Consider the following 25509-nt stretch of genomic DNA (forward strand, 5'->3'; position numbering starts at 1 on the left):
AAACAGCGAGGAAGACCAAGAAGAATGAAAAAATCCTCAGTACATTCTAAAGGGACATAGTTATCGGTCATTGCTTGGATGAAAGTGGCCTGGGAAATGCATGAAGTGAGGGACTCTAAAGGGAAAAAACTGGAGAAATACCAAGCGGGCAGAGCCAGGCAGGAGGAGAATCAGCCAGAACTTAACGCTGGTCTGAGAGAACATTTCCTAGGTGGAATGAGCTAACACAGAGGCGGTGGAGGTCAGGATGCATTTGAACAATGGGTACTTCACGAAATAGAAGAGTCATTGACTGATTTCATCTCTTTCAGTGATGGACCTTGTATGATATAATCTAGATTAGTATGTTAGAAAAAAAGAGGTCTGAGTCACAAAGCAAAGAAACAGTAGAAATATTTTAAGAAGCACCCAAATTCAGCAAGCAAGTCTATAAAGAAGAAATGAAACTAATTTAAGCAGCAGGTTAAAAAGAAACTCAAGTGAGTCTTCCCCAAAGGGGAAGGATATGAATCACTACAGGCATATCCAATTACTGCCCCAAAATACTTAGGAGAAGGCAATGCTCTGTGGCCCCTGGGACATTCAAAACCTGAGAAAAAACGAATCTCAAGGAGTAGGCTGCAGAGGTATTAGCTCCTACTGGCTCATTAGGAGTACAAGCTCTAGAATCATCAACAGAAGGTCTGGATCATGAATCTGCCGAGGGTGTTTTTTCCAGCTGAACAACCGTGGAAGGGGAGATGAAGCTTTCTTCAGTCTAAGCACTTCTATGCCAAGAGGCAGTGGAAATGGAAAATGTGGCCCAGGACTGAAAACTCCTGCTTTTTAGAAGGTAGAGCTCCATCAGAGGCACCACTCACACCAATGCAGTGCCACGAAGCCTTTTACTTTTATGACAAAGTAAAAATGCAAATCAAGAAGCAGCTATTCAATATACACAGAAAGCAGCTGAAATAGGATGGGGTTGATTTCCCACCAACTCCAGTTGGGAGGAAGATTCCTGCCAATTGGGTTTAAGTTCACCGTCGTGAACTTCAGAAAACTGTCAGACCAACTGGCATCTTTCAGAGAAGCCAAGGATCTTTTCCTCATCAACCTGCTTTTACTTGATAGATTACTGAATCTCTCTGTTCTGGCCTATCGGGAGATAATTCTCCCTGGGTCTCTTGCATTTCTGCCCGGCTTGCAAACAAGAGACAGAGGCTGTTGTTACACGCTATTATCTACCTTTCCAGGGATGTTTGTAGAGTCAGCACCCTTGAAAGTTAGATAGTGTTGCAGGAGGAAGGGGCAGGTTCGTTACTCTCCAGTGCACTCGCATCTCCCTCTGGTGCAAAGGCTGATCAGGTTTGCTTTTAGCCCTTCATAAAAGACAAGGTTGCCTATGGTCAGGGATCCTCGGCTGTGATGCAAATCCACTGTGTGTGCACACACTGGGGCCCCTCTGTGTCACCACCACAGGGCTTGCGGGGAGAAGGGAAAATGATGTGAACATAAAGCCCTAAACTGGGATTAAATCCTAACGGGGATCAGAGAAGCCAAAATCTAGTTGCTGTGCCATGAATAATAAAGTCGTCTGTCTCTGACTCAGGAGTCGCAAGCCTCCTGCCAGCATCCATGAAACTATAGCGTAAAAGCTCAGGGGTTTTTTTGTTTTTGTTTTTTTCTTTTTACAGTTCTTGACATCACCTTTGGCAAATTTAAATAAGGTCCCAAGAACAAAATCTTGCCTAGGACAACTGTCTAGGGACTGGGGCTTGGCTCATTTTTCTAAATGTCAAGGGTGTGGGGACAATGTTTTAATACTATTGAGGGTCCACTTACTTTTTTTATTTGCATATCACTAAAAAGTATAGCACATGAGAGACCTGCTGCTGCATGAATTCAGTCATGCAATGGAGCTGGAAAAAACTGTATTTGTTCCCGTGGAAAACAGCCCAGCTACAGATGCTGAAAAACACAATCTCTTTCCAGCATTCAGCACTAAGGATCTCCTTAACTAAGAACTAGCAAAACAGTGGCAGGGCATGGTGGCTCACGCCTATAATCACAGCACTTTGGGAGGCCAAGGCAGGCGGATCATTCGAGGTCACGAGTTCCAGACCAGCCTAGCCAACCTGGTGAAACCCCCGTCTCTGCTAAAAATACAAGGTAGGCATGGTGGCGCATGTCTATAATCCCAGCTACTTAGGAGGCTGAGGCAGGTGAATCTCTTGAGCCTAAGAGGCGGAAGTTACAGGGAGCCAAGATTGTGTCACTGTACTCCAGCTTGGGCAACAAGAGTTAGACTCTGTCTCAACAAAAGAAAAAGAAAAGAAGGAGTAAAATAAGAAATAGGAGCGATCAAAGAAGGCCATTAAGACCTTTGTTTTTTTGTTGTTGTTGTTGGTTGTTGGTTTTTTAGCCAGAATTTCTCTCTTGTTGCCCAGGCTGGAGTGCAATAGCTCGATCTCTACTCATCCCGCAACCTCCATCTCCCGGGTTCAGGCAATTCTCCTGTCTCAGCCTCCCGAGTTGATGGGATTACAGGCATGCGCCACCATGCCTGGCTAATTTTGTATTTTTAGTAGAGATGGGGTTTCTCTGTGTTGGTCAGGCTGGTCTCAAACTCCTGACCTCAGGTAATCTACCCACCTTGGCCTCCCGAAGTGTTGGGATTACAGGCGTGAGCCACTGCATCCAGCTGAGGCTGTGATTTTTTAACACAAAAAGCCAAGGAAATTTAAGTCGAGATGTTAATTACTTTAGATTTTAACATCTTTGGATTATGACTTACAAGGGCATTTAATTTATTTGAAAATTATTATTATGTTGACATTTTATCTCATTGCAGAAGCTCTGAAAAGTTGCACCAGATGATGTGACTAGAAATAATTTTGGATGAGAAATACCACAGGGACTGAGTTTTAGTTTCTGGCAAATTTCGTCTTCTAGGGGGTCGGTGGGGAGCAAGCCATCACTACCCATGAGGCAGGTCTCTTGAGTTCAAGCTAAAAGTCTAGTACTGGCTGGGCGCGGTGGCTCACGCCTGTAATCCCAGCACTTTGGGAGGCCAAGGCGGGTGGATCATGAGGTCAAAAGATCGAGACCATCCTGGTCAACATGGTGAAACCCCGTCTCTACTAAAAATACAAAAAATTAGCTGGGCATGGTGGTGCGTGCCTGTAATCCCAGCTACTCAGGAGGCTGAGGCAGGAGAATTGCCTGAACCCAGGAGGCGGAGGTTGCGGTGAGCCGAGATTGCGCCATTGCACTCCAGCCTGGGTAACAAGAGCGAAACTCCGTCTCAAAAAAAGAAAAAAGTCTAGTACTTAGAAATGTCCTGTAACTGTTTCAAAGCATTTGTGAGATCTCCTGGAACGCACCGTGACTAATATCGTGTCGCAATCCCGAGTATGCTCGTTCTCAGCTAGCTCTTGCAGCCTTACAAAGCAAACATGCAAAGTGTGGCTTTTATCTCCAGCCGTTTTCTTTGCACAGGCGTGCCTAGTCCCCAAGAAAACCTCAGGACGGGTTGCACCCAGTCCTCGCCATGGGTTTACGATTCCCAAGACTTGAGAGAAAGAAAAAAATCTGCAGATGTGACAGAAGACATCTAAGCTCCAAATCCCCAGGAAGCTCTGTTGGCTCATTCCACTGGTCAGCATCCACAGGACAGAGGAACATGGTGATTTCCCTTTCAGGCTTCAGTCACACTAAGATTATTTTTAGGTTGCCAAAGGAAGCTCATTTTCCCAGTCTCTGGAGCAGATGTTTGAGTGACCGAAGGAGAACCAGATGGTCATCAGAGAGGCCTGGGCTGGGAATGAATAACCATTCAGAAAGTGGGAATCAGGACAACAATAAATCAGCACAAAGTAGCCAGAAGCCTGCAAGTTACTTGTAGAAATTAAAACACGAATCTACTGCTACACTCAACCCACTGCTTTCCAACCAAGAGAGTAACTCAGAACTAAAGAGGAAAACAGTAAAACTAAAAAGTGAAACCTGCCAACCCAGGGCATGCTCTGGTACACGCAGGGCATGTGTGCGTAGATCAAAGTCATCAGATGCAGCTGGGAGTGGGAGGAGCTGCAGCTGGGAGTGGGAGGAGCTGCAGCTGATGCCCACTGCAACACTCAGGCTGTGGCTCTGCAAATGAATTAATACTGCCCTTGTTCCAGCTGAGCCCATTTCCAGTTTCCTCCCATTCATCACCCCCAAACAATTTGAATGGGCTTAACATGTATTGCGAGTGCTTATTTTTATGTATTCAAATTTAAAGAGAATTTTTTAAATTTGAATACATAATTTGAGAATTTGAGGCAAAGCCATCACCTTTAAAGGCATGTAATCAGTCATTAGCTCCCAAATGACCCTCCTGCAGTCGGTTTGCATGTGTCTCCTTCCCAAGAGACGGCAGTGACCTCTAGTAACTTTCAGTTCTCTGAAAATAACAGGGGATGTGGATGTCAAGGAGGAGAATGCATGTGTTCGTCCTTAGTACAGATTTCAAATTTAGGTCAGGTAAGAACAGGCATTCTCTGGGAAGTGAGACTCCCTCACTCTTGCCGTGGTCCCATGACCTAGTGGGTGAGAAAACCATGGGGTCTGGAGCTGTTCTTTGGATTTGGGGGCTGGCTGCTCAGGGTAGACCCCTGGGTCCTTCTGGTCATTTCTCAGCAGGGTTGGCTACCAGGTTCACATCAGACGTATTTCTGGAAGTAGGACTGTGATATGCTTTACCCTAAACTCCAGAATGACAAAATCAGGTGTGTGCGCATACACATGCACACAGGAACGTCTCAAGACATGCAAAAAGAGGTGGGACGGCTGCTAAAAAAAGAGGCAGTGAAAGAGCCCAAAGAAGGAAACAGGGCTGAGCGCAGTCGCTGATGCCTGTCATCTCAACACTTTGGGAGGCCGAGACAGGCAGATTGCTTCGAGCCTGAGTTCGAGACCAGCTTGGGCAACATGACAAAAACCCATCTCTACAAAAAAAATACAAAACCTAGCTGGGTGTGGTGGCACATGCCTGTAGTCTCAGCTACTCGGGAGGTTGAGGTGGGAGAACAGCTTGAGCTCGGGAGATGGAGACGGGAGTGAGCAGAGATCGAGCCACTGCACTCTAGCCTGGTTGACAGAGTGAGACACTGTTTAAAAAAAAAAAAAAAAAGGCATGGTGGTTACATTTGCACATTTGGGCTCACTGTTAAGTTCCAGGCAGCACTCTCCTGCTTTCTGCTGCCTTCTCCAGATCAACATGAGCTGCTTGCTGCTTTCTTCCTTCCTTTCTTTTTAGGAATAGTGCTGAGCTCGTGGGCTTTGCTGACATATATTTCTAAGGGCAGGCGCTTCTTTAAGAACCTTTTGGGAAAGCTGAGATGCTGGTGAGTCTATGGGAAGGAGCAAAAAGAGAGGCTGTTCCAGGCTCACATGATCACCTAGCAGGGCTCAACAAACTCATGCCTGGGGCCAAATCTGGCCGAAGCACTCGTTTTTGTAAAGTTTTACTGGAACACAGCCATACCCACTCATTTACTAATTATTGCTTATGGCTGCTTTCAACGTAGAAAGGCAGAGGTGAGCGGTTGCAACAGAGACTATTTGGCTAGCAAAGCCTGAAATGCTTATTATCGGCCCTATGGTTATAAAGCCTCATCTACAACAGTGCCTCCATCCATGGGGGATATGTACCAAACCCCACATTTCTTTTTCTTTTCTTTTTTTGGGGGGAGGACAGAGTCTCAGTCACCTAGACTGGAGTTCAACAGCACAATCTTGGCTCACTGCAACCTCCACCTCCTGGGTTCAAGCAATTCTCCTGCCTCAGCCGCCTGAGTAGCTGGGATTACAGGTGTGCACCACCACACCTGGCTAAGTTTTGTATTTGTAGTAGAGACGGGGTTTTGCCATGTTGGACAGATTGGTCTTAAACTCCTGACCTCAGGTGATTTGTGTGCCTTGGCCTCTCAAAGTACTGGGATTACAGGCACGAGCCACTGTGCCCGGAGCTATTCATCAGAACGTTTCTGTTCACGTCTTCCACCCACAAATCTAATGCCTTTTCCATCCTGGCTAAGCGCTTATGCAGTTGGGCTGTAACTTCTGCAGCTTGAGGAGTGACAGCAAAACTAGCACAAATTTTCCTTCTTCACAGTTTCAAGGATAGAAGATTCGCTGTTACCGTGTTACCACTGATCTGGTAACCTCGGCATGTGACTTTTCTTCCTTCCTCAGGAACGCTTCCACTGAAAGGAAGCCCCATACAGCTTCTCTCTGGCATATCTGCATGGCCAGCATCACCGCTTGCTCTACAGGGCCATTATGAAGTAGGATACAAATGGCTCGATCACAGGAACCACAATACCACAACAGTGGATCTGATCATGGAGCTGGCTACGTGGCAAGTAATGTAGACGGCGTGGAGACACTGGATGAGGGGGTCATTCATGTCCCAGGCAGGACAGAGCAGAACAGCGTGAGATTTTACCACTCTCATCAGAATGGCCTGCAACTGAAAACTTCTGAATTGTTTGTTTCTGGAATTTTCCATTTAATATTTTCTGATAGAGCGTGACTGTAAGAAGCAAAACTTTGGATGGGGGGGTACTGTCTAACAGTCTAGGAATAGTTCATACTCTAGACTTACCCATCTCTCCACTGCCATCTGTATCCAGTCATTATGAAGACTTGAGAATTTTCAGAAAAGACGACTTAGGAAGTGGAAAGGAAGGAACTGACAAGGAGAGACATCTTAGGGGAGGAGCTAGCACCATAGTTCCTCTAAAAGCAACGTTCTCACCCAGGATTCTGCGTAATTTTATCTTTAAATGTCATTTTTAAATCGTACAGATGAACTCTTTAAAAAAACAAGGATTCTCTTTTTAAAATGCACATACTTTGCTAACTGTCCCAGGATCACTTGCCACTGTTTAAGTCGGTTTTAAATCAGACTGCTTTCCTAACAAACACACTGCTTGGAAAAATGGAAGAGGTTGGTTTGTATTTTGGCCTATAGGGTTGGTGGTGGTGGTGAAATGAGACCATGTGGCTTGGAGGACGAGGAAGAAGAGGCTGCCTAGGAGGGGAGACAGTAGGGACATCAGTGGGAAGTTCACACCAGGATGAGGGCTCTGAGCAGCAGGGGGCCTGTGAAGGCAGCAGGCATCAACTGAGCGGGAGAGGATGACAGGAGGGTTCAAAGGCAAATAGAATCCCATTCAAAATATTGCGTAGGGTCAGCCCTGCCTTCAGGAAAAAGGGAAAGAAACTTTTCATCCTCTCCCTCCATGCCAAGTTGTCCTTGCTCCCAGAAGCCAGCACCCCTACTGGCAGGTGACTTGCCACTGCCTGTCACTCACATGCTTCCCACCTCTCCATCCTCATGACTCCATGCCAAGGGGTCCTTGCTCCCAGCAGCCAGCACCCCTACTGGCAGGTGACTTCCCACTGTCTGTCACTCACATGGCTTCCCACCTCTCCATCCTCATGACCACCAATCCTGCAGCACAGGCTCTGGTTACTTCTCAGTGGGGCTACGCACGGCCAAGGGTCCCACATGCATCTCCCCACCTCCATCCTGCCTTTCTTCAATCCTATCCTCCTCTGTCCCACTGCTTGAGTAATTTTAAAACAAAAACTCTGACCCTGTCACTCAACTGAAAAACCATCAGTGAGTCGTTTTCCTTGTAAAAGAAGTCATAATTCCATAGTTTGAAACTGAAAGTGTGGGCTGAACACTTTGCTTAACAGACTTTGTGCCTCTCTGGATAGATTCTGCAATGTCCTATTTGAGGACCACTGTACATGTTATTTTTCTGTTCCGGAATGCCATCCGTTTCTGCAGGTATTCCTGTGGACGTCCTATGGAAGAGTCAAATGCCTCCCATCCAATGACCCCCGGCTGATTCACGGAAGGAATTAGATGTCTTCTCTAGCTCAGTATTGCATATGGCTCCTTGAGGATTCATTATGCAGGAGAGGGAAATATGAAAAGCACAGAAATAACCATAATTCATTGTGGAATATAAAAAACACCACGAGAGATGGAACAAGACTGGGTCTGCCATCTATGTATCCCCAAAGCACCCAGCACAGTGCTCAGAGTGTGGACGGAGATGTCAGGCTGGCCGCCATCCAGCGTTGATTCGTGCAATGACTTGGTTGTGGGCATCTGCAGGGTTATGTTATGAACTACTGCGCTTGTATCTGGTATCAGTAGGAAGAACGCTAGGAAGAATTCCAGATGTCTGCCGTGGGAGCTAAAGAGAAGGAGTAGATGGGTGGTGACACAAAGGCCACCTTTTGCTACTCAAAGCTTAAAAGATAATTCCACAGATATTTACTGAGTAGATATATTTGTTTCAAGGGGAAATAAATTTGAATATCCAAACAAAATCCTTATCAACACATTTTGGAAAATGCCTGCCCCATTTACAAACCAGGGGCTGGCTTCCTGATTATAAGTGCTCAAATGTGAGAAACAGGTACAACTGGCAATCAGAGAATGCAGAGATGACTGAAGGCTTGGAGGAGTTAGAAAGTCTCTGAGAGGAGGCTGTGTGCCACGGCTCATGCCTGTAATCCCAGCACTCCGGGAGGCCGAGACAGGTAGATCACTTAATGGTCAGGAGCTCGAGACCAGCCTGGCCAACATGGTGAAACCCCATCTCTACTAAAAAATATATAAATTACCCTGGCATGGTGGTGTGCGCCTGCAATCCCAGCTACTTGGGAGGCCGAGGCACAAGAATTGCTTGAACTAGGAAGGCTGAGACATGAGAATCGCCTTAACCCAGGAGGCAGAGGTTGCAGTGAGGTGAGATCATGCCACAGCACTACCTCCTGAGAAACAGAACGAGACTCTGTCTCAAAAACAACAACAAAACCAAACATCAAGGCAAGCAAACAGTAACAGCAGAGGGTGGGAGGAGGAGTTCGTCCTAAATTGCTCCATCTCTTTGTGAAATTTCTGCCCTGGATTCCACAGGGGAACTTCTAACCTCTTGTATTTTGCTTTGTTTTTATTTCTCAGGCTCTGAGCTACCATGTTGCATAAGATGTGGCTAAAAAGAGAAAAATGTCAAAAAAAATTCCCATCTTCCACTGCTCATGAAATCTTTAAGTGAGGTGGGTTTTTCTCTTCCCCCGGCACCCAATGCCCATTTATCTAACTCACCTATAAGCTGTCAAAGATCATGTTTTTGGCCAGGCACAGTGGCTCACACCTGTAATCCCAACACTTTGGGAGGCCAAAGTGGGTGGATCACTTGAGGTCAGGAGTTCGAGACCAGCCTGGCCAACATGGTGAAACCCCGTTTCTACTAAAAATAAAAAAAATTAACCGTGTGTGGTGGTTCGCACTTATGTTCCAACTACTTGGGAGGCTGAGGCAGGAGAAGCGCTTGAACCTGGGAGGTGGAGGTTGCAGTGAGCCGAGATCATGCCACTGCACTCCAGCCTGGGTGAGGTCCATCTCAAAAAAAAAAGATCATTTTGTCATTTGCCTAAAAACCAGCACAATAACTGTAATTGGAACTAAGCGAGGATCTTCTGTTCCTCTTAAGAGTAAAGTTTACTTCCTTGAGAATTGCAAATTGCTTGGTTGAAAATGTAGCAGAGGGCCAGGTAGCCAGTTGGAACAGGCCCCTGAAAGTGTGCCACGGGAGTAAGCCTAATTCAAACTTCAGCAGTTTTCCAGGCAATCCATCTGGGCCAAATAATTATTCTTATCTCTTTTCTTCCTCCATCCACTTAAATAATCACTTCGTCTTCTTAAGTATCAAACCAAACCAAACAAAAACCACCCCCTAATTAAATCTTATTTTCTCAGACCAGCAATAATTGCCATCTTGTCTTTCTTATCTTGCTCTGGCAATCCGACATAAGGCATTGAGTTTCAAGCCAACTTTTATCCATCCTGTGCCAGCTGAAGTGTTGCTTAAGGAACCTCTAAGTGAACTGAGACCTACTTGGGGAAGTCTGGGACTGAGGCGGGGTAGAGAGAGAAGTTCACAGTTTGGGGCAGTGGAGACAAAAGGCACAACTTGGAGAGCTGTGGATCGGTACGTGTTGCTGCCTGCTGTGGGTTGGTGCTGAGAACAAGGCATTTTCTGCATCGGCAGCTCTGGTCTATTTAATAGGAACTGGTGTCTGGGAAGGCTATGAGAACGATGATGTGCCAGCCAGTCTGTGCTCATGAGGATCCGGAGCAGGCTGGGGGATCTGTGCTTGTTTCCCATGAGCCCCACAAACACCCTAGCCTCACTCCCTCTGTCCCTGAACTGCAGAAAGTAGGGAGACAGCAGGGGGCTTAAAACCTCCCCTTGTCTCAACACCATGCACACAGAGGTCCCTGGCCGTTACCTAGCCCCTAGCTGGGAGACTCTCAAAAGCCTTGCCACTTTCACTTTTTTTTTTTCTGAGATGGAATCTCTCTCTGTCACCAGGCTAGAGTGCAATGGTGTGACCTCGCTCACTGCAACCTCCACCTCCTGGGTTCAAGCCATTCTCCTGTTTCAGCCTCAAGAGTAGCGGGGACCACAGGCATGCGCCACCACACCCAGCTAATTTTTGTATTTTTAGTAGAGATGAGTTTCACCATTTTGGCCAGAATGGTCTCGATCTCTTGACCTTGTGATCTGCCTGCCTCAGCCTCCCAAAGTCCTGGAATTACCGGCGTGAGCCAACTCACCCTGCCTACCACTTTCACTTTTTATAATCTTGCTGGGCATCAGAATTACCAGAAACACAGACTGCTGGGCCCTACCCCATCCAGATCTGCCAAGTAGGCCTCTCCAGAGCGCACAGGAGCCAGATGGGGGCGTGTGGAAGCTCCCTGCGCCCATTCATGCGTCCGCATCCACAGTGATCGTTCTGCATTTCTGTGACGTCTATGAACTCTTTGCACTGCATTCATGTCATTTTCCTGGCTCTTTTCCCCTCACAGCTGCCTTGAGCTATAATGTGACTTTTCCAGGGGAACGAGTTTGCTCTCGGCAGAGCTCTGCGGTCTTCCCTCGCATCGCAGGTCTCCAGCTTGTAAAATGCAAGGTTGGGACCAGCTACTCCCCAAGGTTCCCTGCAGCTCTGACACTTTATAGTTGTGTTTACCACAACCCACATCTCTGACTCTTGCAGTTCTGGGCTCTTTGCCCTGGTGCCTTTTTGGGCTTTTCACTTATATCCTGCTTATTTCTTCACCAACTCCCCCTGGGATGCGTAATCCTTTGTTTTTGCTGCTGATTTGTGAAAAACCAAGTCCTAAATTCCCTCTAGCTGCTTGCAGGTTTCTAACCTTAACCAAATAAAAAAGAAGAAATCTACTTAACCTGTTAATGAGCTGCTATTACAGATATCCCATTTTAAGAGAAGGGACACTGTGTTCTCCCAATGCTACATTTCAAAAAATGTCATCTAAATCACTAATATTCTTATCCCAGACAGAAATTCCCAGAAGGGAGGAGCAGAGAGACTTTCTCTCACTTGGGGACAGAAATGGATGTCCGCTATGTGCCAAGTCCATTTTAAACTATTTTTTTCTAATTTTTTTTTTTTTTTTTTTGAGACAGGGTCTGGCTCTGTCACCCAAGCCGGAGTGCAGTGGCGCCATCTTGGCTCACTGCCACCTCCACCTCCAAGGTTTGAGCAATTCTCCTGCTTCAACTTCCCAAGTAGATGGAATTATAGGCATGAGCCACCATGCCTGGCTAATTTTTTTGTATTTTTTAGTGGAGATGGGGTTTTGCCATATTGGCCAGGCTGGTCTTGAGCTTCTGACCTCAAGTGATCCGCCCACCTAGGCCTCCTCAAGTGCTGGGGTTACAGGCATGAGCCACCACTCCTGGCTCAGGTCATTTTAAATCCATGGTATGCTGGCTGGGGAAGACAGTGGAAGGTGACAAAACCTTACGATGAGAGGTATGCAGGGAGCATTACAGGATGATCAGAGGGTGCACCAACCATCCCCATCTGCACATCTGTCCAACCATTCATCTATCTTATACACACAGTGAGAGGAAGGACCTGGAGACACAATGAGCAACCCTGACGGGGCCCTGCCCCTGCGGAGCCTCCACTAACATTAAGTGAGCTGTCACTTGAATAACGATGTCACTGCCATCTGAGTTAAGGGCCATGAAAGACAACATAGGGCACTGCATGCTGGGAGCCTAGGGAGGTAGGATGTGTGCATCAGGGAAGACTTCCTGGAAGAGGTGAATCCTGAAGTTACAGAAATAGGAAGTGGAAGTCCAAAGAGGACAGACTGTTTTTGACCGAGGGACAGAGTGGAGAATCTATAAGCGGAGGCTGTGATTGCCCTGGGCTCAGCGAAGCTGCGAGGCTCAGCCCACACTGTGCATAGAAGCAGCCTAAGTGCTAACACTCTATCCTCAAGGCTTCAGGAAGAACATTCACTCCCGTTAGATGCAGAAAGCTCCATGCCAGTGTCTCTCAGCATTAACAGTTTTACTCTGTGAAGATCTGACTTCCAGTCAGACTCTGTGTCTTTCTGTTTTAATAATAATCACAGGTTTACACCCTTGGTGTTCATTGTTCTTTGTATAAGACTCAAGTTTAATTAGCCAGAAAAATCCAGGTCAACCCTGAAACAAGAGAGAGTTTCCCATCTAGGACACCATGAATCAACCAAAAATGATACATTCAGATGCTGTAACAGAAGTTCTTGATGCCCGGGACAGATTTGGAAACATTTAGAGCAGACATCTGATCAATTATTCAGTCCAAATAAAACACAAGAGGGCCTCTCTCCTTTCTTCCCACAGGCCTAATATCTGCACTCGAGGGTACTGGCTTTCAGGTCCCCAGACCCCTGCCAGTCCCACCAACAAACAGAGTCCAACACCCATATCAGACTCACAGAATCGGAAGGTCCTGCTTTGCTCTTCTTTCAAGAAATAGGTCCTTTATTCCTTCTAAAACCTGAATTGCCCGAAAGTTCTCCAAGATCTTTCCAAACTCGTGATTCCAAAAATGTTAGAACTGATTCTCTTGATACCAAAGGAAGCCGGATACAGGTCTCCTGATTGATGTACTAAACAAACCCTTCCAAGCTGAGCGTTGACAACTGCAGATTTGGCAAAGACAACCATTATTTCCATTTTGTTTGTTTTTGTTAAAAATATAAAAAGGGAGACAGGCTCCAATCACTTAATAAGTGTCATCCGTTTCATGTCCTGTTATACTGAAACTCTTCCTTTCTCTTCATTTTAAAGTTTCTTTCTCAGAAGGCTAGAACATAGACTTTTCTCCTGAAAAATCTCTTTCCTTTTTCAGATAAAAATTATTTACACTTGAGAAAGGACACTTCCTTTTTTTGAATAGCCAATAGTCATAATGCATGTGCCGCTCATTTTATTGGAGACCTTAAACATTTAAATGACATGCCAGATTCTTATTTAAAATATTGCTAATATTCTTAATTAAAATATTCTTCTTTAAATACTGCTTAGTCAGGCGAGGTGACTCACATCTGTAATCCCAGCTATTTGGGAGGCCAGGGTGGGAGGATCACTTGAGGCCAGGAGCTTGAGACCTGGCTGGGCAACATAGCAACAAAAAAATACTTAAAAAATTAGCAGGGCACGGTGGCATGTGCCTGTAGTCCCAGTTACTCAGGAGGCTGAGGTGGGAGGATTGCTTGAGCCCAGGAGTTTGAGGTTACAGTGAGCTATGATCACACCACCGTACTTCAGCCTGGGTACCGCCAGAGTAAGACCCTAGCTCTAGAAAAAAAGAAATTGTTAGTACAGAGCAGAAAATGAAGATTCGGGGAAGAACGGCCAATCAGGTAGAATAGGACCACAGGTGGTATGGGGAGGGGCTAGACTCTGATATTTCTGAGACCAAATTGGCAGTCTTTAATCTTGGATGTGGTGATGATGGGGGGGTTTGTGGCAGATATCGAGCTCTGTCACTGAAGCCAGACCCCACTGAGATGACTGACAGTTATGCAAATGACAGTGGGGTTCCGCCATCCTGCCCCCATTCTCTTTTTCACTGGCTTCTACTCCTCAAACTTGATAGTCACCATATGGTTTTATTCTAAGCATGGATGGAGCTTTCTGAGAGGGAAATCTCATTGCTATTTATTAGAGCCATTAAAAGTAAATCATAAGGGGGATGCATGGCAGCTCCTCGCCATTTGTATTACATTTGCTCAGCTTAAGTGCTCAAGACACACCACGACATACAGGTGCAAAAATGGTCCGTGTCTGGCCGGAATTTGGCGGCAGGTTTAATCATTATCATCTGTGAAATAAAAGGCTTATGTATCATAGTTGATTAAGAGTACCACATTTCTTTGAGTGGTCCTTTCATTTTTAAAAATGCTGAAACAAAGAATCTTGGATTGTGAACATATAACTAAAAAAAGAAAAAACATTTTTTCTGTACTTCTGCAACTTTATTTTTAAAAAGTTTTTATTTTTTGGAGTTCTGCACCTTTATGAGAAACAGCAGGGCCGACCCTGGTAAACTATGAGGCCTAGAAAATACCTGCTTCCACTGCCCACACTTCCTGCGCCCTACAGGGCTCGGTCTCAGGCCTGGTTCTCCTGGACTGAAACGACAGCTCAAGAGATGGCTGAAAAACTATGGGTGTTCGGGCTTTGGTGATGGATGGGCATGAAGCCCCGAAGATAATAGGCTTAGGAACGGTGTATTAAGAGCTTCAGGTGATGGCTGGGTGTGGTGGGTCACACCTGTAATCCCAGTACTTTGGGAGGCTAAGGTGGGAGGATCACCTGAGGTCGGGGGTTCAAAACCAGACTGACCAACATGGAGAAACCCCGTCTCCACTAAAAATACAAAATTAGCCGCGCATGGTAGTGGGTGCCTGTAATCTCAGCTACTTGGGAGGCTGAGGCAGGAGAATCGCTTGAACCCAGTAGGCAGAGGTTGTGGTGAGGTAAGGCCATTGCACTCCAGCCTGGGCAACAAGAGTGAAACTCCATCTCAAAAAAAAAAAAAAAAAGAGCTTCAGGTGACATGATAGAGAAACCCAGAAACAGAGCCAGGGCAACAGGTATACTGGTGGCGAAATACTGCTGAGAGGCTTAGCTTCACCTTAAAGGCAGCACAAAGCTTTCCGAATCCAGTGTGTTATGACAAAATGCACTGAAATTCCCTGGAAAAAACTACAGGGATAAACTCATAAAACAATGTGTGAGTAATCGGCAAACTTGTCTAAAGATAACGTTTTTGGTGATGGTGGGAACTGGCCTATGCTGCAAGTGTAAATTACTATCATCTCTCCAGGAAAAACACTTTTGACTAAGTAATTTTACTGCTATAAGCCATGTAAGGAAGTGTCCAAAAATAAAAAAAAAAAAGGTAACACAGACAGCTATAGGAGCCAAGATGTTCTATGCAAAATTAACAGTTTGAAAAAATGTGACTATAAATGTGAGATACATTGGTGAAAACAAATTATGGCACGTTCATGTTGAGGAATATTAGCCATTATAGATCGTGTTTCAGAGGACCCTTTAATAACAGGGATACGCCCATGATTATGCCATTAAGACCACAGCACACGTCGTATGATGATGTTGACATAAGGTCAACTAAAAATACAAATGTGCTTAGAGAAAACAATCAATTAGAAATCCACGGCAAAATGTTATAGATGGCTATCTCCGAACATAGGATCGTTGGTGATTATATTGTCTTTGGAATTTTTTTTTGGTTTTTTGGTCAAAAACATTTACATAGTAAAGCATTACTTTTATACTCAGAAAAACTCATAATTATGCATAATAAATTGTATGTAGTCATTCAAATTATAGATTTATAAAGTCTAAAAAATAATAATTTAAATAAAAATACATTATATAACATGTAATAGATTTTATTTATGTGATAGGTCATTTATTAGATCAGTATTTAGTATACAAAGTTCCCAATTAAATAATTCCTGGGAGTTTTTTTGCAAGAGAGTACGACTTAAGAAATTTTTTTAACAATGTGTGTGCTTGTCAGCGCTCCACAAAGAGCTGTTATGCTCTGTCCATGGCTTGGAGGCTCAGCGGAGGGGGTGCGGACGTGCTGCTGGGCTATCCTTGCTGCAGACATGGGGCTTGCTTAGCTTTCCACTGAAAGCTGGCTGAGATGTCCCGGGGCACAACTGCTGAGCAATCAGATCCTGCTCAGCAGGGACAAGCCCTCCGGCCAGCGGGAACAGGAGCGGACGAGAGGAATGGGCAACCCGCTGGGCTGGAGAGCCGCTAGTAAAGGATGTATAGTAAGAAAAGGTCAGAATGCTGGAGCCGTGCTGGAGTGGAAGTCTGCTGTTGCCCAGACACATTACTTCCCTTCTTGTGGGAAATAAGGAGCAGAGGGCATCTGCTGTGCCAGCACAGAGCACAGGGAGCCCCCCTACTGCCATCCTTCAGAAAATAGAATAAATCTAAAAGCCTTTGATGCTTACGATGTGAATGGTACACCCTTAGATGTGACGCCTTTGTGCAGTCTACAACCTGCACAACCATGCTTGGTAGCCCTAGGTTTCCAAGAACAAAAAGGAAGAGGAAAAGCAACTTTTTCTCCTTTAAATATAGCTTATTGTGCTAAATATGAGATGTGTCTTTTTTTTTTTTTTTTTTTTTGAGACCGAGTCTCTCTTGGTTGCCAGGCTGGAGTGCAGTGGCACAATCTTGGCTTACTGCAACCTTTGCCTCCCAGATTCAAGCGATTCTCCTTCCTCAGCCTCCCAAGTAGCTGGGACTACTGGCCCGCACCACCAGGCCTGGTTAATTTTTGTATTTTTAGTAGAGATGGGATTTCACCATGTTGGCCAGGATGGTCTCAATCTCTTGACCTCATGATCCACCCGCCTCGGCTTCCCAAAGTGCTGAGATTACAGGCATGAGCCACCGCTCCTGGCTGCATCTTTCATCTTCCAAGGCCTTACTGGAAGCAAAGCTGATTTTCCAGTGCTTCCCTATGCTGCCTAGGTTCAGGAGGAAGGGGCTCCAAGAGGCAGAGAGAGGGCGCCTACCCCAACAGCTGTTTAGATGGAGAACAGGGGCTGATAAGCGTTCACACTATAAATGACACATCCTTCAGATTGGGACACAAAGAAGAGAACACAGAGCCACCTTGCAACCAGTTAACCAAAAGCCCTCACGACTGTGTGTGTACCAGGCAGTGCAAGAGCAAACCAAGAGGGTGTGAAGTGTCCCGGTTGTGTAAAGAAGAGCTGCGAGCCATGCAGGGAGTCCCGGTTCGATTAAAATTGGGAGTCGGATTCCACACAACTTCACCTGAATCATTCTGTATTATTAAATTATTATTATTATTATTATTTTTGAGACAGAGTTTTACTCTTGTTACCCAGGCTGGAGTGCAATGGTGCGATCTCGGCTCACCACAACCTCCACCTCCTGGGTTCAGGCAATTCTCCTGCCTCAGCCTCCCGATTAGCTGGGATTACAGGCTCGCGCCACCATGCCCAGCTAATTTTTTGTATTTTTAGTAGAGACGGGGTTTCACCATGTTGACCAGGATGGTCTCGATCTCTTGACCTTGTGATCCACCCGCCTCGGCTTCCCAAAGTGCTGGGATTACAGGCGTGAGCCACTGCGCCCGGCCCTATTATTATTTTTTCAGACAGGGTCTTGCTCTGTCACCCAGGATAGAGTGCAGCGGCATCATCACAGCTCACTGCAGGCTTAGCCTCTTGGGCTCAAGTGATCCTGCCTCATCCTCCTGAGGAGCTGGGACTACAGGCATGCCCCACCACACCTGGCTAATTTTTTTTTTTTTTTTTTTTTTTTTTGTAAAGACGGGGTTTCATTATGTTGGTCAGGCTGGTCTCAGACTCTGGAGCTCAAGCAATCCACCCACCTCAGCCTCCCAAAGTGCTGGGATTACAGGTAAGAGCCACTGCACCTGGCCTTTTCTCCTTTCCACCAGAAATCTCCCCATCTAAGTTAAATTCGCTAATAGTAGTTGTCAAACACACTAGCAAGGCATAGCAGCAAAATCCTTGTGTATATTATAAAGCATTCTAGAAATTAACACATGTACTGAACAGTTGCCTTTTTTTTTTTTTTTTTTTTTTTTGAGATGGAGTCTTGCTCTGTCGCCCAGGTTTGAGTGCAGTGGCAAGATCTCAGCTTACTGCAACTTCTGCCTCCCAGGCTCAGATGATTCTGTTGCCTCAGCCTCCTGAGTAGCTGGAACTCACAGGCATGTACCACCATGCCTAGCTAATTTTTGTATTTTTACTAGAGACAGGGTTTCACCAAATTGGCCAGGCTGGTCTTGAACTCCTGACCTCAGGTGATCCACCTGCCTCCCCCTGGTGACTTTCTCATCTTACCATTTCAGTTTTTTCCTTAAATGAAAAATATCACCCTCACAGATTTTTCTCAAAGATTCTGAGAAAAACAGAGAGAATGCACTGGCATCTTTTCCCATCATCCTAGGCTCTATCACACTATTTCAAGCATTTATCCCATAATCCTGGTGCCCAGGACTCCAGGAAAACAGAATTCCAACAGAAAGCCAGGAGCACAGAGCCACTTACTGCTCTCTGGACAGAAGAGCCGGTTCCTTCGTCCTCTTCCCCGTCTGCCTCCTGGTCTTCGTTATCAGTCCAAGAGGACACGTCTTCCACGGAGCTGGTCAGATCCGGCAAGCTCTTAGATGTTAACCTGAGGAGGTCCTCCGCGGAGCTTTCCTATGGGGACACAATGAAAGGCCCACCCATGAATTACTCCTCAGAACCAAGCAGTTCTTGAGCGCAACCTGGCACAGGCAAGCTATGTGCTCCCAACCCAAAGACTCCGTGGAGTAAATGTTCTGCACCTGCAAGGTTACCACAAAGGTCGGGGGGTGTGGACTCAATTTAAACCCAAACCCATTCCACCCCCACCATCCGCCCACCGCCAAAGAATGTGTGATTCTTAGCTGTTTCTTTCTTTCTTTTTTGAGACAGAGTCTTGCTCCATTGCACACGCTGGAGTACAGTATGTGATCCTGGCTCACTGCAACCTCTGCCTTCTGGGTTCAAGTGATTCTCCTGCCTCAGCCTCCCAAGTAGCTCGGACTATGGGCATGAGCCACCACACCCGGCTAATTTTTGTGTTTTCAGTAGAGATGGGGTTTCACTGTGTTGCCAGGCTAGTCTCAAACTTCTTACCTCAAGTGATCCACCTGCCTTGGCCTCCCAAAGTGCTGGGATTGCAGGCATGAGCCACCATGGCCAGCCTTTAGATCAGTGTTTCCATGGATAATCCAAGCTCCCTGAACTTAAGATCCCTTTAAAAAACAATTATATGTATGCGTACACACGTGCGCGCGCACACACACACACACACACACACACACACACTTTTTTTTTGTGGGGAGGATGGAGTCTTGCTCTACCACCCAGGCTGGTGTGCAGTGGTGCAACCTTGGCTCACTGCAACTTCCACCTCCCAGGTTCAAGTGATTCTCCTTTCTCAGCCTCCTGAGTAGCTGAGACTACAGGCACATGCTACCATGCCCAGCTAATTTTTTTGTATTTTAGTAGAGTCGGGGTTTCACCACGTTAGCCAGGATGGTCTCAATCTCCTGACCTTGTGATCCACCTGCCTCGGCCTCTTAAAGTGTTGGGATTACAGGCGTGAGCCACAATTATATATTTTTTATAGACAAAGTCTCATTCTGTCACCTAGGTTGACTGCAGTGGTGCAATCATAGCTCACTGCAACCTCAAACCTCTGGGCTCAAATGGTCCTCCTGCCTCAGCCTCCTGAGGAGCTGGAACTACAGGCATGGCTTATTTAAAAATTTTTTGTGGAGTCAAAATTTCACTATGTTGCCTAGACTGGTCTACAACTCCTGGGCTCAAGCCATTCTTCTGCTTTGGCTTCCCAAAGTGCTGAGATTGCAAGAGTGAGTCACCACCCCTGACCCAGGCTCCTTTGCTGGCCTCTCCTGGGCTGCTTTCAGGATGCTGTCTAAAGCCCTCATCGGCAGGTCAGCATCTTCTAGAGCCGCTTCTGCCCCACTCTCCAAACTCATCCCTGTCCACTCTCCCCACAAACCCACTCTGATGCCATGCTGCCTTCCAAACCCTTTGGACTCTTCCTTGCCCACTGCCTTTCCTGCCGGCAGCTCCCTCTGCTGGTACTATCCTTCCTTTCATGACTGAGGCCCACGCAAGGAAGGCTTCAACACCTCTCCTTGTGAAAACCTACCTCGGTCATCTCAGTAGCCACTCCATGTGCTCCTCCTTTCTTCTCTAAAGTCTTGGACTACTGCTTGCAGGGTGTCTAACTCCATGTGTCCATCTCCCCTGCATGTCTGAGAACTGCTCCCACCTAACACCATGTCTATTCACTGCTGTGTCCCCGGCCCTAGCCCAGAGCTCACAAATCCATCATCTCCTCCTCCCTGCTCCTGTGCTCATCTCCCCAGCATATACTCATTAGAAAGAGATTCAATTGGCTCAGCGCAGTGGCTCATGCCTGTAATCCCAGCACTTTGAGAGGCCAAAGTAGGTGGATCACCTGAGGTCAGGAGTTTAAGACCAGCCTGATCAACATGGTGAAACCTGTCTCTACTAAAAATACAAAAATTAGCTGGGCGTGGTGGCAGGCGCTTGTAATCCCAACTACTTGGGAGACTGAGGCACAAGAATCCCTTGAACCTGGGAGGCGGAGGTTGCAGCGAGCTGAGACTGTATCACTGGGCAACAAGAGTGAAACTCCATCTCAAAAAAAAAAAAAAAGAGATTAGATTGTTTGTCAAATCAAAATGCCAGATAAAGTCTTTTCAATGAAGGCGGTCCTTGAACAACTCTTTCTGAGATACAGTCTTATCTGTCACCCAGGCTGGAGTGCAGTGGCAGGATCTCAGCTCACTGCAGCCTCTGCCTCTTGGGTTCAAGCAATTCTCCTGCCTCAGCCTCCTGGGTATCTGGGATTACAGGCACCCACCAACACACCCTGCTCATTTTTATATTTTTAGTAGAAATGGGGTTTCACCATGTTGGCCAGGCTGGTCTTGAACTCCTGTCCTCAGGTGATCCTCCCACCTCGGTCTCCCAAAGTGCTGGGATTACAGGCATAAGCCACTGCGCCCAGCCTTGAATAACTTTTAAAGATCAACAAAAATACATGGAATCAGACTCTATTCATTTATTTATTAGCATTTTATAGAGACGGAGGGTGGATCTTGCTATGCTGACCAGGTTGGTTTTTAACTACTGGCCTCAAGCGGTCCTCTCATCTTGGCCTCCCAAAGTGCTGGGATTACAGGCATGAGCCACCGCGCCCGGCCCCTTGAGATTTCATTTAAATGAAATGTGGAAACATCGCCCTCAGGAGGTAGTTGCTGATTCTCACTGTACAGAGAAGAAAACTGAGAATGAGGAAAGGTAACAACTTGGTCGGGCCATGCAGCTTTTAAAGGGCTGTGCTTGGTTTAAGTCCAGGTGGGACTGCCTCCAGAAAATGTGCTGTTTCCTTGCTTTTGACTCCGTTTTAAAGAAAACGTGTATGTACATGTTGCAAACACATACAGACGTTCCCAGCTGGAAGGACATGCCAGTTAATGCACAGTGAGTACTATCGGCGGTATTATGAGAATTTCAGCAGCATCAGCATCTCTGCATTTTGGGGGGTTTGTCTGCATTTGATATAATACATACATATTACTTGTTAATAAAAACTGAGAGTGAAAAAAACAAAAAAAGCAAGCAAGAGATCTGTACTGTTACATATTGCTTCCAGGAATATGAAAACTAACTTGTATATTTTGAGTTTATTCATTCAATACAAACTTCCTTAGCTCATACTGTAAGCAACAATACACTTGTGTGGAAACATCAGGCATCCTCTCTGCAATCAAGTAACTGCTGTATTTCCAAAACGATGCCGTAAAGTTTTGCAAAGAAGTGACTATTATCCGTAAAAACAATAGTTTACATTTTAGTTGTTCTTTACATTCAGCAAGTCAAAAGCTCTCCCCTCCCTCTTCAAGGAAGCTTGTGAATTACTTGCTCTTGTTGGATAAAGAAGAGAAACAGATGTCAAGAGGTACCTGAAGGCTGTTATCTTTCTCCTCCTAAGTGGATGAGGACCCTGGATGGTATAGGTGGAGTTGAGGAGCAGCAGGCAGCTGCTGCAGCAGTTTACTGCCTAATCGTAAAAACGAAGCTTATCTGAAGATGTTAGAGGCCTCGGTCAGCTTTAGGAGCACAGCTCGGGACAGATGCCCAAGGGCCAATAGATTGAGAACTTGGACCGACCCTCATTCTTTGGCTCTGCAATGCTACTCGGCCCTACAAGGACCCAAGCAAGTGTCCCTAAAAGTCAAAGCCTCTAGTAGGAACACATTATCTTTTTCTAATACCATTGGTTCTAGCATCCTTTATATTTTGTTTGCAAAAAGGCTGCCTGGTGCATGAGAAGCAGCATGAACTGTGAAGTCTGCTGCTCAGGCTAAAACCCGATTCTGGTTTCTACTGTGGTGTGACCTCAGGGCAAGGTAATTCACCACCTGGATGTTTGTTTGTGTGTTTTTGTTTTTTGAGACGGGGGTCTTGCTCCGTCACCCAGGCAGCCGTGACCTCCTAAGCTCAAGCAATCTTCTTGCTTCAGCCTCCCAAGTAGCTGGGACTACAGGTGTGTGCTACCATACCTGGCTAAATTGTTTATTTTTGTGTAGAGAAGAGGTCTCACTATTTTGCCCAGGCTGGTTTTGATCTCCTAGGCTCAAGCAATCCTCCTCCCTTGGCCTCCCAAAGTGCTGGGATTACAGGCATGAGCCACCATGCCCAGTCCAGCCACTTGGAACTTAATACCATTCACTGAATAAAAACTAAACGGCCGGGCGCAGTGGCTCATGCCTGTAAACCCAGCACTTTGGGAGGCTAAGGCGGGCAGATCACCTGAGACTGGGACTTCGACACCAGCCTGAACAACATGGAGAAACCCTGTCTCTGCTAAAAATACGAAATTAGCCGGGTGTCTGGTGGCACAAACCTGTAATCCCAGCTACTCAGGAGGCTGAGGCAGGAGAATCACTTGAAACTCAGGAGGTGGAGGTTGCGGTGAGCCGAGATTGTGCTATTGCAACAAGTGCAAAACTCTGTCTCAAAAAAAAAAAAAAAAAAAAAGAACTAAAAGCACCTGGCACCCTATGGGCACCTGGTACATGTAGCATCCTTTCTTCCTTTAAGTCAATGAGTCAATGCATCTCACAGAGAGCAGGCACCATCGAGGAACTAGTTTTCAAAGCCCTTCATTATTTGCTTTACCCATGAGTGGCTTTTTTTTTTTTTTTTTTAAATCTTTTATTTTGTGTGTGTGGATAATGGCTTGACAAAGAAAAGCTATCCTCCTCCCTGTTTTTAAAACTAGCAGGAGAGGCTGGATGCGGTGGCTCATGCCTGCAATCCCAGCACTTTGGGAGGGTGAGGCGAGTGGATCACCTGAGGTCAGGAGCTTGAGACCAGCCTGGCCAACATGGTGAAACCCCGTCTCTACTAAAAATACAAAAAATTAGCCATGTGTGGTGGCGGGCACCTGTAATCCCAGCTACTCAGGAGGCTGAGGCAGGAGAATCGCTTGAACCTGGGAGGCAGAGGTTGCAGTGAGCTAAGATTGCGTCATTGCACTCCAGCCTGGGTGACAGGAGTGAGACTTTGTTTCAAAAACAAACAAAAGCTAACAGGAGAAGAAGTCAGTACCAGAAATGAAGGTTTAGCACTACGTGATAGAACGCCTGTGCAAAAATCTACGTTCTTCAGCACACGACATTGAGGTCAGCTGTGCGAATCAAACAAGCTTTCTGTGTGTGTGTGTGTGTGTGTGTGTGTGTGTGTGTGTCCGTCCGTGTCCCAAAGATGCTTTCAAGCTCCCACTCTATCTGTCAAAATGAGGAACTGGTTTCTCCTTCTCTTGTAGCATTTCCCTCCTTGTGGAATTCACCAGCTGACAAAGAGAATCCAGGGTTTGTCTGCTGCCCCATCCCTAGCAAGGGGCTACAGATAACCCACAGGCAGACACTCTGAGTGAAGACATGCAGGGAGGACAATGGACTCAAGAGAAAGCCCCAGGCTGTCCTCTGGTATCTCTAGATGGGGAGGAAGGGAACTATCAATGGACAGTGGTCCCACGCCTACCTCCAGGGACTCAGACGCCCACTCTTCCTGCCAAGTCTTCACCAGGGCTCTGTAGATAGATTCTCTTTGGAAGTCTGAGAGTCTAGGTCAAGGACTTGGGGTAAAAGGTATTAAGGAAAGGAAAGCAGGGATATCATTTTTTTTGGATAGCTCAAAATGTTCTTCTAATCTATTTGTTCAGTATTCCAAAAATCAGCAATCAATCTTGCAATTCAAGGGGGAAAATACAGAGAAGCCTATCACGCCAGGTTTGAAATAACAGCAGAGACCATGGAAAAAGGATTATCCATATTAGCTCGAGCGTCATGCGGCAAAGGGCTAAGCGGGTGTGGCCTTGTCATGTCCTTCCCGGCTGTAATTGGAACAGAGCCTCATGGTTCCACTTCACTAGCTCCTCGGCCACACAGACTCTGCCCTAGTCTCATCAACGCGTTGTACTTATCCCACAGCTCAGACACACAAGAGGCCAACGCCTCCTCTTTCTCACCACGGCTGTAAAGTCCTACAGAGTTTAGCCAGTGCTTTAAGAAGCAGATGCTGGCATCCAGAACTGGGCACTAGATGAAGGCACTGCAGGGTGGGAATGAAAGAAGCTCTGGCCTGCCTGGGGCCTCAGGACGTGTAGAGGAGCCATGAGAAGAGGCAGCAGGGAGACAGGGGACAGACACCGGGTTGGGCGTTAGGGCCCAGGTCCTGGTGCAGCTGATGGCATCATGGCCTCTGTGAGACAATAGGAGTCATGAAAGCTCTCCCCCACTGTCTCATGTGTAAATTGACTGGGCAAACAGGACTCACAACGCTTCCTCCAGCTCCAACACTCAGAGGCCACAAGTGAGAGCAGAAGCCACACCTGCCCTTGGCACCCCTGAGGCTCTCTTGGCTGTCCAGGCTTCCCCGTCTCCTCTGCAGCTCCTCCTGGAGGAGCTGCTGCTCTCTCCACATTGTCCTTCCTTCCATCTGCCATTCTCACCTTTTCTTTAGTTATGTTCTTTCCTTTCATCCCCTATCACAGTGGTCCCCAACGTTTTTGGTACCAAAAACCAGTTTCATGGAAGACAATTTTTCCAAGGATGAGGAGGATGGTTCTGGGATCAAACTGTCCCACCTCAGATCATCACACATCAGATTCCCATAAAGAGTGCACAACCTAGATCCGTCATGTGTGCAGTTCACGATAGGGCTCGTGCTCCTATGAGAATCCAGTGCCGCTGCTGATCTGACAGGAGGTGAAGCTCAGGAGGTAATGCTCCCTCACCTGCCACTCACCTCCTGCTGCGCAGCCCAGTTCCTAACAGGCCACAGATCAGTACCCATCCACAGCCCAGGGGTTGCATGTGCCCTAACAAATACCTACAAAAACTCTTAAGGAAAGCCAAGTAACT

At 46.5% G+C, this 25509-nt stretch overlaps 1 protein-coding gene across 21 annotated transcripts in view; it reads right to left on the reverse strand.

Annotated features, from left to right (window-relative positions):
• Positions 1 to 25509, reverse strand: part of PDZD2 (PDZ domain containing 2) — a 471153-nt gene that overhangs the window by 75351 nt on the left and 370293 nt on the right. For all 21 annotated transcript variants that reach the window (XM_078365629.1, XM_035291726.3, XM_035291725.3 and 18 more), the window contains one exon: positions 18536 to 18688. In XM_078365629.1, coding sequence (XP_078221755.1) covers positions 18536 to 18688 — 153 coding nt within the window. The remainder of the gene's footprint in view (positions 1 to 18535; positions 18689 to 25509) is intronic.

This window comes from Callithrix jacchus, chromosome 2 (assembly GCF_049354715.1).
Source record: "Callithrix jacchus isolate 240 chromosome 2, calJac240_pri, whole genome shotgun sequence".
Taxonomy (NCBI): Eukaryota; Metazoa; Chordata; class Mammalia; order Primates; family Cebidae; genus Callithrix; species Callithrix jacchus.